Source organism: Thermothelomyces thermophilus, chromosome 5 (genome assembly GCF_000226095.1).
Source record: "Thermothelomyces thermophilus ATCC 42464 chromosome 5, complete sequence".
Lineage (NCBI taxonomy): Eukaryota > Fungi > Ascomycota > Sordariomycetes > Sordariales > Chaetomiaceae > Thermothelomyces > Thermothelomyces thermophilus.
The window spans coordinates 2,733,156-2,751,949 of NC_016476.1; the positions used below are offsets into that span (position 1 = coordinate 2,733,156).

Below are 18,794 nucleotides of genomic sequence, written 5' to 3' on the forward strand. Positions count from 1 at the left end.
CGCTGATTGGGTGGTAATGCCGTAGTCGCTGCATCAAAAAGTCGCAAAGCCATTTTTTTTTGTTGTTGTTCTTTTCGAGGTCATCCCCAGCCAAGCCATTTTTCTGGGGGGACGAAAGGAAGCACTTCGGGACTTTGCAGCCTCCCCAATTGCTGGCTCTCGGCGGGGGTAGGGCCGCACGCTACACTAAAACAACCTTAGCGTAGATAGAAGAACATGACGAAGCACCTTAACATGATCCTGGGTCTTTCCACGTCGCTTCTCTAGTCAAATACCTACCCTAAGCCCGACTAGCTTCCCCGTTTTCTGCGAAGCGAGAACTTACTTTAGCGACGCTAACGAGGACTGGATCTGTCCGTCGGGACCGGTTGGCAGCGCTCGGCGGCCCGAAGAACAAAAAAGCGGCCCCACTACGTTAACTACCATTTTCTGTGTTCTGTGAATGATGGACAAGGCCTCGGACCGGACACGGCGACAGCGCGCTCTCGGGCCGCGGCTGCCCAATCTCGCGCTGGTCGCCGGGCTCTTCATCAACCCATCATCCCCCATCGCCCCGGCCGGCGCTGCCGCCGCTGCCGTCGCGGCCAGACAATGTCTCCAGGCTCCCGCGGCTCCCGCGGCACCCCGGTCTCCCCGGTCCCTCCCGTCTCCGCTCCAGGTACGCAACGAGGGCGAGCACGTAGTCCTCGCCGACTGCGTCGACACGGCCGGCGTGCTGTCTTCGCAGATCGCCTACTTCCCCGGCGACCCGGGCCCGTCGCCCCAGGACGTGGCCGTGGTCGAGACCAAGGAGGGCCAGACGGCGCTATGGGTCAACGACAACACGTCGGCCCTCTTCACGACCACGGGCGTCACCTTCACCGCCCTGATCGGCCCGCACGTCAAGGACGGCGAGTTCGCCGGCATCGGCAACAACGGCTACGGCAACTTTAGCTGCTACCAGATGTACAGCAAGGACCTGTACAAGTACGCCAAGACCACATGCTCGCAGGTGTACCTGTGCGACCACAGCGCTCCGCCCGGTAAGTTTTTTTTAAAAAAAAATAATAATTATTATTTTTCTTATTTATTTTGCCCAACTCAGGCAGAAGAGAGAGAGTGGATTAAAGTGTGCTGACACGGTTCATTCAGCGGGCTGGGTCTGGGACCCGTCGAAGGGCAGTAGTAATAGCATGTCCCACGGCACCATCATCGGCATCGCGGTCGGGGTCGTCGGCGGGGTGCTCTTCCTTCTCGCGGCGGCTCTGGCCATTTGGTATTTCCGGCGGTCGAGGGGCGGGCGCGGGGGCGCGGCTAGCCGCCTCTCGAGCAAGTTGCTCAGGTCGGGCACCTCTTCGACCGCGGCGGCATCCTCGGACGCGGGCGAGCCCAAGTCTCAGACGCAGACGCAGACGCCGATGCCGACGCCGAGCGAGTTTTCGTCGAGCCAGCACCACCAGCCCGTGGTGCAGAAGATAACCGGCCCTTACGAGATGGATGGCCGGTACCGCGTCGAGCTGGCCAACGACAACGGCAAGTACGAGATGGACCCGCACGGCCACGGCAGCGCCGAGCTCGATCCTACGTCCAAGCAACAAGAACACGCGACACCTTCCACCCAGAACCAGGTGTCACCCGTCACTCCCGCGCAGTCAGATTCCCTGCTGCAGCATGGCGGCTTCCCGCCGAGGTCTCCACCTCCGCAGTATGCGGAATGAGCAACCGATTGCTGCATTGCGCGAACGGGCAATGGGAACAGGAAAAAACAATTGGGAAACAATTGGAATGATGGGTATTCTTTGCATTGCAGCTGGGCATAAAGTGATCCCTTTCTCAGGATGGGCCCATCTACATTTCTTACGCTTCAGGCGCTTCCGCTCTCTTTCTCTCTCAGTGGACTGCTTTCGCGGTGGACTCCGTCGACTCTGGCAGAATGTTTCGCATTGTGGGCAGAACTGAAAGTCGAGACGGGAAGATGGCGGGGTGATAGCGAAGAGGCGGGGGTCGCGAGGGCCGATGAAGGGTGCGGCCCGCCGCGGCATTATCGATCCACCTGCCCCACCAGATCGGCTGGCTGGTGCCTGCTGTGCCTGCCTGCTCGCTATTCCGAACCCTTGCAGGAACCACCTACGGAGCGAGCTCACACCGACCGCTCCGCTCCGCTCCACCGGAACTGCGCTCTTCCGTTCTTTCACAGACCCAGGCCAACAACTCCTTTTACACCCCCCCTTTCGGGGACGCGCCAACGGGCAATGACGGAGACGACACCACCCGCTGCCGGCGACCCCGCGGATGTGCCGCCGCCACATCCCAAGTATTATCGCTCACCGGCAGCATCCCGCCGCGCAGTCCGGCCGCTGCTGCTGCTCGTCGCCCTCGTCAATCTCGCTTGGAGCCTATACCAACTCCCCCTGAGTCGCGTGCTGGAGAGCCGCTTGTGCCGGGAACACTATGCCGCCCGCGATCCCTCGGTTCTGCGTCCGGACGGGTCCGTCCCGGAGCAGCTCTGCAAGATCGACCCGGTCCAGCAGCCGCTTGGCCGGATCCAGGGAATGACGGAGGCGGCCTGGGTCGCTGGTGGTACGCAAAGCTTAGCCGGACACCGTTACCTCCGGACTTTTGTTTTTTTTTATTTTTTCAGAACTTGGCCGTAGAATACAAAAGTGGTATGCTAAGTTAACTATGTCTACAATAGACTTCTTGATGACCATCCCGCTCGTTTGCCTCGCAGATCACCTGGGACATCGCTTTGTGCTGTGGCTCAACCTGGTCCCTCGCGTCTTGCTGCTCGCCTGGACCTTCGCCGTCGGCTACTTCGACCATGCGCTCCCGGTCGACGCGATCCTGGCCGCTCCCGTCTTTTCTTTCCTCGGTGGCGATTGCGTCTTCAACTCGATTGTCTACGCCATAGTTTCGGACTTGGCAGATGACAACGTGCTTCGGTATTAACATCACGTCCCCTTCCCCTGTGTGCCTTTGTCACTACCGTCGCGAACTCATACTCAAGCCACCTACCTAACTTACTTCACCCACCCACCCACTTACTTGAGTACCCATTCCCTGGACGCTGACACACCGGGCCCGGTAGCGCGACATTTTTCGGCTATGTCAACGCCGTCTCCTCCATCTTCTCCTCTCAACTGGGGCCCGCTCTCGCCTCGGCCACCATGAGCACTCTCCTGTGGCTGCCCCTCTGGCTGGGCATCGCCATCTTGCTCCTCGCCATCCCGGTCATCTCCGCCCTCCCGCTCCCGTCGACGAGGTCCTATCCCGGCAGCGCCACCATCACCGGCATCGTCGACGAAGAAGAGGCGGCCGACGACCCACATCACCACGCCACCCCTCTCCTCGCAGCAGCGGCAGCAGCAGCGGTAGCAGCAGGAGGAGGAGGAGGAGGAGGAGGACGAGGGGGACACCCGCACACGTCCACCCTGCGATCCCTCGCCGCGCGCCGCGTCGGCGCCCTCCTCGCCCTGCTCGCGAGCCCGACCCGCAGCCTGGTCCTCCTGCTGTCCGTCTTCTTCCTCGCCTCCCTCGCCTCCTCCGACACCAAGCTCCTGCCGCTCTACATCTCCAACCGCTACGCCTGGACCTTCGCCTCGGTCGGCTACCTCCTCTCCGCCAAGGCCCTCTTCAACTTCTTCCTCCTCTGGGTCGCCGTCCCCCGCGTGCTGCGCTGGCAGCAGCAGCAGCAGCAACGGCGGAAGCAACGGCGGAAGCAGCTGGGGCGCAGACAGGAGGGCACTAGGAGGAGGAGCAGTAGTAGTAGCACTGCTACCACTACTGCTACCACTCCGGTTGCTGTTGGTGGTGGTGGTGGTGGTGGTGGTGGTGGTGGGAATGGTGATAGGTCTGGATCTTTCTCGTCCAGGCCCTCAACGCCCGACGAGCTGGACACGGACGCGGACTGGCGGGACGTGCTGCGCAACGCCGAGACCTGCCTGTGGCTCTCGGCGGCGGGGGCCTCGTGCATCGCCGGCTCGCCCAGCATCGGGCTCCTGGTGCCCTCGCTCGGGCTGTACGCACTGGGCATCGCCCTGCCCATGTTTACCTACTCGCTTCTGAGGGCGCCCGGCATGGGACTGGTGGGGAAAAGGGGCGGGCGGGACCGGAGCCGGAGCGGGAGCCGGGGCCGGGGCCGGGGCTGGAATCGGGGTGGTGGTGGTGGCGGCGGCGGCGGCGATGGAGAAGAAGGGGGGGACGGGCTTGGCGCGCCCGTCTTCTCGGTCGTCATGTTGGTGAGGACGCTGGGGACACTGGTTGGCGCCGTCGTGATGCCCGCTCTGTGGGTGACGGGCTTGGGCGTGGAGATCCTGCCCTTACCTTACGTGGCGAGCGCCTTCTTCTATGCCATCGCCGCGGTCGTAGTGAAGAGGATTCATGTATAACAAGGGAGTTGATGTTGAACTGCACTGCATTCACCACGCGTCTTCCTCCATCCTGCTGGAGCGAAACCTGGAGTGATGCCCCCCTCCGGTCACATCCAGTTGTCTTCTCGCCTTTGCCTTCTTGGAGTGACGAGTAGTCGCGCACCCGGCTTCTGGTCTCAGCGAAGTCAGCGGCACATCTTGTCGGACGTTCCGGCAAACCTCTGGCTCTCGCATCTCATGCAGGCCCAATCCGAGGTCCGCACTGTTTGGCGTAATTAGTACAAGGCCTGGGTTCATGATGCAGGATAATTGAGACAAGATGCGAAAGGTCTCTGGCAATGATTCGTCGGCTCGCTTCAATCTCGAGCCGTATCAGAAGATCAAAACAAGTACCGGACGCCAGAGTGACGGTGCAATGGTCACTCCTTCGTCTGATAACGCCGAATTGCGAGATCTCACAGCCGAGTCGCGCGCGAGAAGTATAACAGCATGACGAACGGGGTCATTCTGGCCCTCGCCGGCTTCGGCGCCGGGCTGACCCGCGAGCTGGCCGCTCGCCCGGAGACGGTGCACGTCGACAGCCTCGTCCTCCTCCCCGGCGAGGTGCGCAGCCACAGCATCTGCCGCGGGGTGCCCCCGAGCGCGCCGATCGCCGACCGGTTCGGGGGCGGGACGCCGTCCGCGAGGTGGACTCGGCGCTGCAACGGCTGGGGGACGAGATGCATCCGGCGTTGGCGGCACGGGATCGAGGCCGTCCTGCTACGGATCGCGCCCGAGGCGGCCAGGACGAAGGGGTTGGTGGACCAGCTTCGCTTCAAGAAGGAGGCCTGGAATGAGTTCCTTGCGAAAAACCAGTGAGCTGTTGCTGAGCGCTTGTTTCCACATTACGAGTTGCGTCTCTTTTTTTTCTGCTTCATCTGTAATAAACTCCGTATCCCTCCTTGATCCGTCCAATCTTTCCATGCTCAGAGCTCCCCATGTCTGATATGGGGTGAACCGCAAACTTGTCGCACACGACGCGCGCCACTCCCCCCCCCCCCCCACCCCTTTTCTCGGATGCTAATTCTATAATACAAAAAACAAACAAACGTCTACCCGAGCGCCTGCCATACCCATGTTACCCTGCCCATCGGTCGCTAACAAGTGCGTCCCTATCGCTTTCTTGTATCCCTGCCCCTCTTTCTACTCTTCTTCTTATCCTTCGGCAGCTCCAGTGGCGTGCTCTCCAGCGCCTTGGTCATGAACCGCAACATGTAGTCGTCAATCGTCCCCATCCGCTCTCCGAATGCATTGTACTCCATCTCCTCTTCCACAACCGCTTCGTCTGCCGATCCTGCGAACAAGCCCAGCCCAGACTTGCCAAGAGCAGACGCGGGCTCTGTGGTGCCCTCCCGTGGCGTGCCCTGCCCGACGCTCGAGATTCCAGAAGCTCTGCCCGAGACAGGCTGTTGCTCCAAAAAATCGGCATCGTCCTGCCGGATCTCTTTCTCCGCCACGCGGGCGGCTGCGACATCCTCCTTGTCCTCTGCCTGCTCCAACACGCGAGCCGCACTGCGAGGGTTGGCGCTCTCAACGCCGCCAAGCACCCTATCCATGGCAGCGTTGGCAGCAATGTCGTCCTCATTAGCGACCACCTCGCCGTTGGTGTTGACAACGTCCCGCACCGAGAGCTTGTTGAAGTAATCGGTGGTGAACTCGCCCTCCTGGATCACAACATCGTCCAACATCTGCTTCTGGCTAGCCTTGCGGAGGATGTTGGCCTCAATCGTGTGCTCGCTAACGAGCCGGTAGATGTGCACGTCACGCGTCTGCCCGATGCGGTGGCACCGGTCCTGGCACTGCTTGTCCATGGCCGGGTTCCAGTCCTGATCGTAAAAGATCACCGTGTCCGCACCTGTGAGATTGATGCCGAGGCCGCCGGACCGGGTCGAGAGGATGAAGCAGAGGATGCGAGGGTCATGGTTGAAACGATCCGTGAGGATCTGGCGTTGTTCTACCTTGGTCGCGCCATCCAGCCGGAGATACTTGTGCCCGTGAATGTTGAGGAACCGCTCCAATATGTCGAGCACTTTGGTCATCTGCGTAAAGATCAGGGCGCGGTGCCCTCCGGCTTGTAGTCGGCGGAGGAGCTTGTCTAGTACTTGGAGTTTGCCACAGTCGTACTGCAGGAGCCGCTTGTCGGGGAACTGGATTGACAACCGCATGCGCGCTTCGTGCCACGGGTCCGGAGGCCGCTCTTTGGGCATGTAGGGTGCATATTTGACGGGCGCTGACAGACGCAGATCAGCCTCCTCGAAGGCCTGGACTCCCTTCTCCCCCAAAAGTAGCCTAGTCATGTCCCCTGTCACGACGGCGGGGGTGACACAGGCAAACTTGCTGATAATTGTCTCCATGGAGTCAGCACGCTGTTGGAGCGTCGGGATGGCGTTGTGCAGAAGAAAAGAGTCTTCTTCAAACCAGCTCATAATCTTCTGGGGCACCTTGGGCCGCTGCTTGTGTGGTCGACGGTGCGTATCGAGCGTCAAGAGTTCAGTAAGTCGCTTGCCGTAGATGGGCCGTTGCTGCCGGCGGAGTGCGTTAAGGTAAACACAGTGTTGCAGTTCCTCAAACCGACCCCACCGTGCGGCGCTCTCCAGGTACACCAAGTTGGACTTGACCGACGCGGGGTCTAAGGCATGGTACGCATTGTTGGCCCGCACCTTTTGTGCCTCCCTGAGATCGTGAAGTATCCGGTGAGTGCTCAGTTGATATATTCGGTCCGCATCTGAGGTCGACATTCCCTCATACTCCGTGGGAATCATGTTGAGGAACTTGAGGCTCACGACCTCCATCCCCTTGACGGCCAGAAGCTTTTTCTTGACGACCTGCTCGTGGACTTCATACTCCGCCGCAACCGAGCGCGGCATGCGGAACGACGTCATGATGGGCCGATCGACGAAGAGATCAGGGTGATTGCAAACCTTCCGGAGCTGCATTAGGCAGTTGATGATCGACATGTAGTTCCCAGAAGCCAGGGTCTCTCGTGTGTCCGCGCGAGACAAGAAGCCATCGTAGAGCTCGCGCTGGCGTTTGGAGAGTCGGCAGAACTCGACGTGCTCATACTTCGCCGGCATCTGCTTCTCCACATCCGACTTGAGTCGGCGGAGAAGGTAAGGCCGCAGAACTTTGTGGAGCTTGGAGATGATGGCGCGTGCTTCATCGTCTAGTTGTTCCCGCCCGCTCTCGAGAATCTGCGATTCTGGCCTGGAAAACCAGTTGTGGAACTCCTTAAGGTCAACGAAGCCACCTTCGCCGTTCTCGGGCGGCGCTAAGAAGTACAACAGCGACCACAGCTCTGTCAAGTTGTTTTGCAGTGGCGTGCCGGTCAGCAGAAGACGGGAGTGCGTGTTGAAGCCGAGAAGAGTTTGCCACCGCTGAGACTTGAAGTTCTTGATGTTGTGTGCTTCGTCGAGGATCATGTAATGCCACCGCCTCCGTCGGAATACTTGTTGATCTTGAAGAACCATTTGGTAAGACGTGATGCACACATTCCACACATCGTCGTTGGTCCACCCTTGGCGTTTCCTCTTGCGCTCTTCCTGATTGCCGTAGTACGTGAGGATCTTGAACCCTGGACACCATTTCTTGAACTCCATTTCCCAGTTGAGCATTACACTCGTTGGTACAATGACGAGGTGAGGTCCCCAGACTTCATGATGACAGGCGAGATGTGCCAGAAGTGCAATGGTCTGAATGGTTTTCCCTAAACCCATTTCATCGGCTAGGATCCCGTTCGTATTGTTGGCGTACAGTGCAGCAAGCCAATCAAGTCCCAGGTGCTGATACTCGCGAAGTTTCCCGCGCAGGAGGAATGGTATCTCCGTCCTCGGCGCTGTTGGTTGCGGCGACGTCGATCTGCTGTCCGTCTTGGGCACGTTCAACAGAGACACTGACGTGGGCGTCTCGACATCCGTCGGCTTGGTGACGTCCGATGCTCGAGGGGATTGGCTCCGGGATGGACTATGCCCGTTTGTGATCGGCTCGGTCTCCGGACTGTGTTGTTGTATTGTCGGGATAGCATGATCCTCGGCTTTTCCCGAATCCTCTGGAGGATCGGTCATGGGAAGATCCTCCGCGGAACGCTGTTCATCATGGGATCGAGTCTCACATACCGTCGCGAGCGTTGTCGGCTGTGTCGTTTGGCCATCGTCTGTAGGCGGCTGGACACCCTGTGGTATAGCCCGCGAATGTTCGTCGCCTAGGATTTTTGGAAGCGGCTGGGAAGGAGGTCCGTCGTTGGTTGGTCCCTGTTCCGCTTCGCCTCCAATTGCCGTATCAAGCGTAGGCTGCTCGTTCTCTTTCTTCACGGCAGCCTCGTCATGGACGTTCTCTGCAGCCTCAGGCCCCGGTGTAGCTTCAGCGTCTAGCATCTGCACGTCCTCCTTGTCTTCTGTCTGTTCAGAAGCAGCAGCCTCAGCCTGTAGCTTCTTCAGCTCCGACTTTCCAAAAAACAGTCCAAGAAGCCCAGTAGGCTCGTCCTCAGATTCATCGTCGTCATCACTGCCTGAGTCGTTGCCCTCCTCTGAGGACTCGTCCTCTGAGGACCCAAGATCATCATCCATGTCAATTGATTCGTCACTGGTGTCATCGTCATTGTGTCCTCCATCGGCAGCTTCATCGGCAAGGACCCCTCTCCTGGAAGCACTGTTGTTTCCAATCAGATCATCCAAATCTGGCAGGTTGGCGTATTTCTCCCGTAACTGCTCCTGCGTGAGCCCCTCATCAGACAACTCAGATTCTCCGTCCTCTTCGTCGTCTGAGGAGGACATGTTATCCTCGTCATCTTCGCCCTCCGTCGTTACGTCGCCAGAACCGTCGGAATCGTCATCCGAGCCAGTTTCGTCGTCGCCGTCGGAAACCATGTCGTCAGTGAGGCTGTCGTCCGAGAGTTCCTCCGTGTCAAAGCGGGCTTGCCTGGCTTGCAACTTTTGCTCCGAGAGGTTTACGGCCTGATTCAACGCGGCTTTGACCCTGCGCTGTTCTTCAGCCTCCCAGTCTGCCAACCGCCGGCGGTTGACCTCGGCTTTGACATTCTCCCAAGTTCCCGATATGACCTTATTGACTTGTCGCCATTTCAACTTGTTCTGCTCCAACTCTTCCAGTTCGATCTCCTCCGCTGTCTTTGGTTGTGGATTTCGTCGTATCCACTCGGCTTGGCAAGCAATGGCAAGTCGCTTTGCTGTGGCTCTGTGTCGCTGCTGTTCAAGAAGCATCAGCTTTCGAAAATTGGACATCGCCTTTGTGAGATGGTCCGCGTGCGCCCACTGCCTTGGCGGTTCTTCCTCAGGTTCGGGCTCGAACACTGAGCACCTCTCCCCGGAAAGGATACCACCGGGTTCTACCTCCTTCTCAACTCGGAGGATGAGTCGAGCGTCTTCCCTCAACGACTCCTCCGTGTACCGCGGACCATCCTCAGCTGCCACGAAGAGCCCACCCTCCTCGACTGGTATCTCCGCAGCGCGCTCGAAAAACTCCTCGAAACTGGGGCCGAGCTTGGGACGGAGATTTGCCTGATCCCGGTGGACAAGCGGGATCGTCGTCAACGGTGGTCTGACTCGCAACTTGATGCGGGGCGTCGTGCGAGTCCCGCTAGGAGCCGTATCCTCGCCATCATGGTCGACTCGGCGGAGGTTACGCGTAGAACGACGCGTTCCGAGAGACTGCTTCGCAGGGGTTGCAGGGCGTTTGGGGGAGGGAGAGCGCCGGCGGCTGCGCGCACTCGATTTCGAATCCTGGGCTGCAGGTTTGCGTTGAGGCGTCCTGTTAGCTGGCGACTTGGGCGGTGGTTGTTTGCCCGAAGAAACGGCACGTTTGGCGACGGTCGCGCTGTTAGGCGTCGAAACACGGTTGCTACCGTAACCATTCGTCGCAACATTACGGTTCTTCGTCGGGCTAGAGTGCTGGTTTTGCAAGACCTGTCTCGTTATACGTTTGTCACTGGGCTGCAGCTCCAGGGGAACGGCATTGATTCTCCCCGACTTCCGTCGCCCATCGTCCGTCACAAATGTCGATGGTCCATCGGGTTCTATTTTCTTCCACGGCGGCGATTCGGGTTTCGGTTTGCGCACCGTGTTATTCGGCGTTGCGCCGCGTATCCGGCGCCTTTTGGCCGGGGGGCCATCGTCTGTGCTGGTCGCCTCACGCGCGTCACGAGTGCCGCTTCTTTCCTGAAGTTCGGCTTCGGCGTGCCGTTCTGCAAGGTTTTCAGAATCTTGCCCGTGCTTGCCGAATCCGTTGTGTGGATTGTCGAGCTCTCGTTTGACGGATTCGGCGGGATCAGGGGTCGTGTTGGATGGCGGTTGCTCGGGGTGTTGACTATTGTCGCCAGAAGCTGCAGGCGGAATTGCGTGTGTTGGGCTGGGTGACGCGATCTCTGTCATAGTAACAAGGGGTACCGCGACGGAGAAACGGCCGAGATCTCGACGAATCTGGCATCTGGCAGGACGAAAATAGGGTCAGGAAAATGCTGAAACCTAGAAGTATCTTGTCTCAAGTTTTGGGCATGACCACGGCTCTGTGAGGCTTGCTACGGGGTGATTTCTGTTGAAAATCCTTCTTGTCAGCAAAACTTTGCCAACCGACAAAAAATTCCCACCGCCCCCCAAGCCTGAACTGAAGGCGAGGCTCGCGGCGGACTGTTGGCCGCGCAGTTGGTGCCTGAGGTGTCCACAGCAGCTGTTCTGCCTTGGCAGTTGATAGCGGCGAAGTGGGGCGAAATGGACCAATGAGAGCTGCCATCAACGCACCCCGAACTCAAACCTCCGTAGCTCGCGGGTGCGACTGGCAAACGACATCATCACACCTTCCCACCGACCGATTGGCATTGCGGCACCACCAACGCCAAGGCATGTCTGATACGTTGTGATCGCAGCAGAATGTGTGCGAAGCTAATTGGACACAGATGCTGACCTGCCGCATTGTGCGGGCGTCGCCCATCCGAGCGACTGCCCTTCCGATGGCCGCGCGACGACTCCCTTTCATCCAGCAACGAACCTTCCTCCCCCAGTCCATGGTTGGCAAGAGCAAGATCGATGAGAAGTACCCCGACTCGGACTATCCGACGCTCACGGATGCGGAGGACCCGGACATGGTGCGCTGGAGCAAGAAACAACGCGGTGCGCAACATTGACTGACAATTTCGCGCAGAACGGTGGCTACATCAACCCCCCTCGTATCAAGCGTCAATTCCGTGATCCTCACGCCGACTGGTGGGATAAGCAAGAGCGGAGGAACTTTGGCGAGCCGGTTCACGAGGATCACGATATTCTCGGCATGTTCTCGCCTTGGGAGTACACATGGATTGGTACGGGCAAAGGCCTGTTCCAGATCGGCGTCTTCGTGGCGGTCTTCCTTAGTGTGTGCTACGGGGTCAAGTTGACGTATCCGGACCGGGTCAGCTACCCACGCGAGTTTGAGGGCGGGCTGGAGAGGGAGCTAGGCGGACCTGGTGCCGTGAGGGTAAGTCAGGCTGTAGCACCCTGTCGACGCGAACTGGTGCTAACTAGTTCACTTAGGCCAGAATGGAGGGTGACGAGGACCCGTAAATATTGTTGTGAACAAAGCAGTGTATATCCGAATAGCAAGAAGCTGACTACGTCAACCGAAGTCCTTTTGTCTCCTGGCAATGCAACATTTCAGCCTCGGATGTCTGGGCTAGAGTTGTTCCCGCCCTATCTCTCTCTAGCCTACCGTCCCATCTGTTCTTTGCCACAAGCAAGCGGGCGATTCTGATTGCTGACCTCACGGGCATTGGTTCAGAGAAGGTCCCGGCGTGTTCGCCCAACGTGTGTCAGGGTCCAGGCGGGGCTAAGTGGGCAATGGGCAAGCAGAGCGCACATATCAATGGAAGAGCACTTCCAATAAAGTACCGCTAAAAACCCAACCGCCCGGAACTCCGCTGGGACATCATTGGGTCCCATCCGCACCTGCTCTCTCTCACTATCGAACACTTAAATCCAGCCCAGTGCAGCCTCCATTCCCCCGCCATCCCGACATCTGCCAGCGTTGCCCAATGCTCCCTGGGTAGTAGGTAGAGCCAATGGATAACACGAATGAAGTACCCCTAATGCATAAGGTAGTAAGTTATATCGCAGATCGGGACCGAGAGCTTGCGGAAGGGGGCATTCGTAACCTGAGCAGTCGCGATCCTGTCAAAAACAGAAGGAGCACACTTAAACAAGCATGTGCTTAGGCACGCCATGCTCTCACTTGCTGCCTGACAATGGGCTCTAACACTGTCATCCAGGGTGGAGGTCTGCGGCTGGCCTCGCCCGCTACTTTTGGAATCGTTGCCCACCACGCAACAGGACGACGGCATTTTGGTTTTTTTCCCCCTTGTTTTCCCACGCACCTTGTTTTCTGTGACTCCTTGGCTTACCCTTTCGTCTCTTGGTGCAATCCTCCATTCTCATCTAGCAATTCTTAGTTACGCTGTCCCCGTTCGCTGGAGCAGTCAAGCCAACTCTCTGACCAGCAGGATGCGCTACGACGACTGGGATGTCATTCTATTCCCCGCGGGCCGAGACTCAAAAATACCATTCAAGGAGTTCAGGGTCGCCTGCCATGTCGTTCCTGACCTCGAGCTGGCCCACATCCATGGCGCTGTGGGCATTCCCGTCATGACTTGCTTTGTTCCGAGCCTGGCGCCAGGCACCGCATTTCAGATATCCATCCACTGCTGGCGCAAGCCCAACCTTAGCCAATTCACTCGTGCATATAGCAAGCACACGGAGCTGATCAAATTCGAAGCTCGCATTCTAATCGATGGACGACTGGTTGCGTGGGTTTCCGTACGATGACATGGACATGGGAATGAGAATGCTAACCAGGCATTCAGATCCACCGTCCTTGATCGTGAAGTCAACGGCCCGCATCTAATTACGAGCACATGTGGTCAGTTGCCAATACTCCTATGACGACGATGAAGCTCATACCATGCTGACCCAGCGCGGCAGAGTTCACCAAGACGGGCGAACTCGAACGGCTGAGGTTCCCGCACTTTCGCCGCGAACTGCTGTACCAAAACCACTGGAGACCAGGCGACGATATCGGCCGCATCAAGCTTGTTATAAGCGAAGGATTTCCTCGAGACTCGCTCTCAGCCCCGATTGAGCGAGTTAAAAACGTCGTGGCGTTCTCGTTCCAGCATGCTCCGTTAGGTGAGCACACATGCTGGAGTTTCCATCGGTTCAGTTATTACTGACAAAGGGTCGCAGAAATACTCGAGAGCAATGCCATCGCCTGGCCAAACCAATCCATGTGGCAATGTTCAGGACTTAACCCGGTGATGCCCGTACCCACGTATCAGTTAGAGGACGGGCCGAGCTCGCATGCGCATTCCCCTGGCAGGAATTCGCTCCCGCTAAGGAATCTTAAGAATCCCGGGCTCCCAGCGCAAATTACGGTCAACAACGTTTTCCAGAATCAGACAGGGACTGATTTTCTCGGCAACCCGCCCTTTCAGATGCCATATCTCGGATCTAGCACTACGGGATCTGCCAATACACCCTCATATCCCGATCCTTTCACCGATTCGGCGTATCTCAACTGGGCTAACGCACTCATGAACGCTCAGACAGCGGATATGTGGGACGGGGCGTCAACGTGGCCCACGAGCGGGCAGGGTCAGAGGCAGTGTCCCTCGGACACGATCATGCCTGATTACGTTCCTTCGCAAACGGCAGAACCAATGCACATCTCGGGGCCCAGCTTGGAGGATGAGCCGATGAGCCTAAAAGTTCCCACAAACACGCCCACCGGTGAGGCGGACGAGGGGCAGGACCCTCCGCTTCAAATGAAACAGCCCACCGTCCTACCATCCGACTTCGCGTCTTCCCTCACGCGGTCGCTCTTGAACCAACCATTTCCGCTTCCCGTCCATCACTGCAATCCTGGCCTTTCGGCGACGGACTCGAAACCAAACAAAGACAGGCAGCAGGCGTCACTCGGTCGAAGCAACGCTAGGGAGACCACAGCTTCCGCCTCAAATTCGTCGTCGTCCTCGTGTGGTGAATTCGGCTGCATAGGAACGAGCATTGGAAGCGATCATAGCGGCACCTCGCTGCCCAGCCTGAGTAGTTCTGGCCCAACAGAGCCGAGCTCGTCCAGCGGCCAGAGCAGCAGCGGCGCCCTCGGCAGTAGCAAGACAGTCAATAACGGGACCGGCAGCACCGCCCCTAAACGTTCGCGAAATTTTACACCCGCTTCTGTCAAGGCTATTGACGAGGAAGAAGAACCACGTCGGGCAAGCCCGCACGCCAGGCCTCCGGGATACGGCGTGATAGACATCCTCGGCGACATCGGCCAATGATTGGCCTTCGGTTCATTGGGATGGTGTTATTTGGAGCAGTTGGACCTCTTGGCCCATCGAGCATGGTTGCACGGGGTAGTCATTAAGTACGGCGGGACTTTAACGAGTATTTTTTTTTCTTCTCGAGTTAGCCGGTTCGTACCTTTGAAAGTTTTGTTAGTTTGTTCGGCTTGTTTGGCCATGCAGAGGGCTACCCTTACTCGCATGTAGTGTTCTATCAAGTCCCAGCAGCAAGGGTTACCGATTCAATACGATGGTTGTTACTTAAGTACTTGCTTAATTACCGGCGGGATCAGGGAGAGACCTTTCTTCCGAGGCTCAGCTCATTGCCACTTTGAATAGGACTGGATGAGATGATTCGGGCGAGTGTGGGCATCTCTGGCCAGGAGCGAACGAACCTAACAATGGGAACTATTCAAATGGGCTCCTGCCCTGTACGGATGCGCGGTGTAATTATTAATGATCGGCCTCAGCGTCAGCTGCCGCAAAAAAACCTTCGAGTTGCAATTCGGATTCGCTTTACGTTTGAGTGGCCCCTGAGAATCACATTCCTCTTTTTTTTCCTCTTTTTTTTTAAAAAAAAATCTGAGCACAGACCTAGTTCAAATAGCACCTTGTTAGGCGCAACCAATTAATTAACAAGTGAATATCAAAAGTTAGAAAGGGTCCGAGAGTGATCATGACGAATCGACTAGTGAACGGCTTATGAGGACTCCGTTAGCCAAGGCAGCCAAGGCTTTGGGTGCCAAGAACGCAGAGATTGCATGTTTAAAGGCCTGGGCCAGATTGACCACTTAATTAACCAAGGAAATGGAGGCTTACGAGCCACAGGGCCGTAAGAGGTTGGAAAGAGAATGCCAACGATAAGGTTTGCAAGGATTCAGGATATTATCCAGGCTAAGGAGAATTCCATGAAGTCCACCCCAGGAAGAAAAAGAGGAGAGGAAGCCGAGGAGATGATCGTCTGTGGCTTGGAGACTATTCGCGGAGCGGAAGAGGAGTAGAATCATCAAGTTTGTATGTAAATTGCTCGCAGTTGGATGAGCTAAGATGCCTTCCATCCTGGTGGTGGTGTTGTTGGTGGTGCTTTTTGTATAGTAGTTGTGTATAGTTGTGTATAGTTGTGTATAGTTGTGTATAGCGAAGCTTCTTTGCCGGCGGGAAAGAAGTGTTGAAACCGCCATCGTCGAGATCGTCATTAGACTCGCTAATTATCGTTCGGGATCAGGATCACACTTTTCCGGTGACCTCCCAACACTACCGCGTCGAGAATCGTGCGCATCGTGCTGCTGCTGCTGCTGCTGCTGCGGCGGCGGCGGCGGCGGCGGCGGATGTAAAGGAGCCCGAAAGATGGCTGCAGAAGGGTCACTCTTCCGAACTTGAAGACTCTGGCTCGCAGCCTCGGTGCCCGCCGCCACACGGGGTTCGTAAAAGATCTTGGTTGTCGAGGCAGACTGCTGCCATCGCGCGCTACCATTGATACTACGCTGTTTGAACTGCAGGAGATGTCAAGGGTAAAATGGGGAGAACAATTTCCGGGAGTATTTGGCGTTCGAATTAGCTACCTTCGTACTTCTAGGGTATCGGGGGAACGAGCGAAATATATCGACATGCGCGGAGAGGGAAAAAAGGGAGGGGGGGGGGGGGCACAGACTCGACTGCACAGCAGGCAAGAAGCTGGACATACCCCCCCCCCCACCCCCAACGCCCTATCTGCTCCACAATCCCAACAGGATCGTAAGGAACATGCTCAGTCGTGAAATGCCTTGTATGTGGTTCCCATGGGGTGCGGGGGCCCGGGACGAGATGTCAATTCACCGATGCCTTGCAACTCTGCCAATATCGACTTTTTCGGTGTTGGACAACAAACTTATCTTGAGACCCAATTTCGCCGTGAGTTGCTCAAGACGCTGGGCGCTCCCGAGCAATCTTCCCATCGTATCGGGCCTCGTTGGACTCTCAGGTTCAGTCCTCGGGCTCCGGCTCGGGATCCTGGGGATGGATTATAACATGCACGCCCCGGGATCGAAGGCCCGCGACCGTCTCTCGAAACTCGCGCACCTCATCCGGGGACGGCGGGGACGCGGGGGACGCGGAGCTCGCGCACGCCTGGTCGGTGATCTCGATCCTCGCGAGGCAGGGCAACCGACCGTCGAGGACGGCATCTAGCAGCCCCCGCAGCGACGAGACCAGGACGGCGGGCCCGCGGATGCGGAGCTCCCGCAGCGACGGGGGCAGCCAGGAGGCGAACACGCCGGGCCGGCGCCGCAGCTCGTCGAACTCGACCGCGTCCGTGCTCAGCTCGAGCAGCTCGAGCGCGCCGAAGTGCGCCAGCGACTCGGGCGCGGGCGCGGGGAACAGCCGCAGCGCGCGGGGCACGTGGTAGGTCAGCTCGCGCAGCGTGCCGGCCCAGCGCGGCCGCAGCGCCTCCAGGATCTCCTCGAGCTCGAGCGACGCGATGGTGAACTCGGGCGCCGCGCCGCCGGCACCCCCCGCCGGTCCCGGACCCCAGCCCCGGCCCCGCCGCCCGTCCTTGCGGACCGTGACCCGGGCGAGGCGGTCGCCGAGGGCGTGGGCGAGGTTGGCCAGGCCGCGGCGGGCGACGCCGCAGTCGGTCAGGATGAGCTCCGTCAAGTTGGGCAGGCGGGGCGGGTTCGGGATGGGGGCGCGGCCGCTGAGGCCGCGGAACTGCTCCGACACGTCGGCGCAGCCGTCGCAGTGCAGGACCTCGACCCTTCGGACGGCACGGCCCGCAGCAGGTAGACGGCCTGGTCGAGCACGAACTGGTGGTCGCGGTCGAAGGCCCGGAGGGTCAGGCGCCTGAGCCGCAGCCGCGTCAGGTGCTGGACCGCCGACGTGTTCCACCGCTTGAGCGCCTGCTCGATGACGAGCGAGGGCGGGCCCAGGAGGTGGAAGGAGGCGCTCGTCAGGTTCGGCGCGGAGTGGAGCAGCAGCGAGGCGAGGGCGGCGAACCGGTCGCCCGCCGTGCCGTGAACCTCGACCACGCGGGCGTCCAGATGTCCCCGATCCCGAGGTTCTCCTCCACGATCCCGGCGATCTGCTGCGAGTAGGCCATCTCCCCGGCCTGGTGCGGAGTGGTGACGACGACCTCGGTGACCGTAGATCCCAGCTCGGCCCGGCCTACGAGGGCGCGCACCAGCAGGTAGAGGTCCGAGGTGCGAGAGGCATAGACGCGGCCGAAGAGCAGCGGCCGTACTATCTCCCGCATCAGCCTGCACGTCCGGCTTAGCCTCGCCAGCGCACATTGTCCTTCGCGGGCCCGGATCGCGACGTCTGAGGAGCCGTCGTCCTCGGCGTGAAGGTACCAGCAGAGATTGGTGCATATCTCGGTCAGGAGTTCAGAGGGGAGAGTCATGAAACTGGCTCGTGCAAGTCCCGGGAGATGTGACGACGGGGGCCGCTCCTCCGCTCTTTCGAGAGAGGTTGATGCTGTTGTCGGTTGCTTCTCGAGGATATGGTCCATTCTTGATTACGAGCTCTCAGTTTGTCAAGGTCCGGACTCCCAAGTTGCGGCTGCGTACAATACAGCCCTTCAGGTAGTATTAGTCCGTACAGATGACTGATTGGACTTGGGTCCCACCTGGCGCCGAAAGAAGCCGGGATAATTTTATATTAATATGTCTTGACAAACTGTGATTGCCAAAGTGTCTGTCTTGATACTGTTTCGAGGACAGGATGCTCAGTCATATGCGAACTGCGGACCGCAGCGAAATGAGGTTGTGTGTACGGAGTAGAGGCTAAATCTGAAAGGGTAATAAGCCGTCTTGAAGCGCATGGTAATTAATTAATTAACTTGCTTGCTTTGCCAAGTCCACCCACCGTCTGTAATCTGAACGCAGACAAGCCAATGCGCGGAGAATCGGTGCAAGCCGACCAGCCAAAAAACTGAGAGTGTGCGTGTCTCCCCATGCAGAGATATATTCTTTTGAGCCTACGAATCTAAACCAAGATGACCTCCCCTTATCCTGAACGCCAGCCACGTCTATTCTATGTGTGCGTATGCATGGAAATGCTCCTTTACCCAGCAAAACCCCGAACTCCAAGGCCAAATCTAGGTCGCCTTGTAATATATAATA

The 18,794-nt window shown here is 58.3% G+C and overlaps 7 protein-coding genes across 7 annotated transcripts; 4 read left to right on the plus strand and 3 right to left on the minus strand.

Moving 5' to 3' along the window:
• Positions 1 to 445: 445 nt before the first annotated feature.
• Positions 446 to 1,697, plus strand: MYCTH_2129148 (uncharacterized protein; the record flags this gene model as incomplete). Its single annotated transcript, XM_003665252.1, has 2 exons — positions 446 to 1,022; positions 1,132 to 1,697. 2 exons carry the CDS (start codon positions 446 to 448, stop codon positions 1,695 to 1,697), a joined length of 1,143 nt encoding a protein of 380 aa, XP_003665300.1.
• MYCTH_2308878 (uncharacterized protein) lies at positions 1,675 to 4,382 on the plus strand. Its single transcript, XM_003665253.1, has 3 exons — positions 1,675 to 2,559; positions 2,675 to 2,921; positions 3,068 to 4,382. Exons 1-3 carry the CDS (start codon positions 2,232 to 2,234, stop codon positions 4,365 to 4,367), a joined length of 1,875 nt encoding a protein of 624 aa, XP_003665301.1. The 5' UTR covers positions 1,675 to 2,231; the 3' UTR covers positions 4,368 to 4,382.
• A 456-nt stretch (positions 4,383 to 4,838) lies between these two features.
• On the plus strand, positions 4,839 to 5,207 carry MYCTH_2129150 (uncharacterized protein; the record flags this gene model as incomplete). The annotated part of the gene is made up of 1 exon (XM_003665254.1): positions 4,839 to 5,207. One exon carries the CDS (start codon positions 4,839 to 4,841, stop codon positions 5,205 to 5,207), a length of 369 nt encoding a protein of 122 aa, XP_003665302.1.
• Positions 5,208 to 5,390: 183 nt separating this feature from the next.
• MYCTH_2308880 (uncharacterized protein) lies at positions 5,391 to 10,961 on the minus strand. The gene has a single exon (XM_003665255.1). The coding sequence runs from the start codon at positions 10,766 to 10,768 to the stop codon at positions 5,501 to 5,503; it is 5,268 nt and encodes a 1,755-aa protein (XP_003665303.1). The 5' UTR covers positions 10,769 to 10,961; the 3' UTR covers positions 5,391 to 5,500.
• A 328-nt stretch (positions 10,962 to 11,289) lies between these two features.
• MYCTH_33514 (uncharacterized protein) lies at positions 11,290 to 13,905 on the plus strand (the record flags this gene model as incomplete). The annotated part of the gene is made up of 4 exons (XM_003665256.1): positions 11,290 to 11,478; positions 11,535 to 11,858; positions 13,345 to 13,546; positions 13,604 to 13,905. Coding segments are annotated over 4 exons (1,017 nt in total), but the record flags the coding sequence as incomplete, so codon positions are not given.
• Positions 13,906 to 15,908: 2,003 nt separating this feature from the next.
• MYCTH_2129154 (uncharacterized protein) lies at positions 15,909 to 16,309 on the minus strand (the record flags this gene model as incomplete). Its single annotated transcript, XM_003665257.1, has 2 exons — positions 15,909 to 16,193; positions 16,271 to 16,309. 2 exons carry the CDS (start codon positions 16,307 to 16,309, stop codon positions 15,909 to 15,911), a joined length of 324 nt encoding a protein of 107 aa, XP_003665305.1.
• Positions 16,310 to 16,662: 353 nt separating this feature from the next.
• MYCTH_2129155 (uncharacterized protein) lies at positions 16,663 to 18,181 on the minus strand (the record flags this gene model as incomplete). The annotated part of the gene is made up of 3 exons (XM_003665258.1): positions 16,663 to 17,385; positions 17,445 to 17,693; positions 17,744 to 18,181. 3 exons carry the CDS (start codon positions 18,179 to 18,181, stop codon positions 16,663 to 16,665), a joined length of 1,410 nt encoding a protein of 469 aa, XP_003665306.1.
• Positions 18,182 to 18,794: the final 613 nt, after the last annotated feature.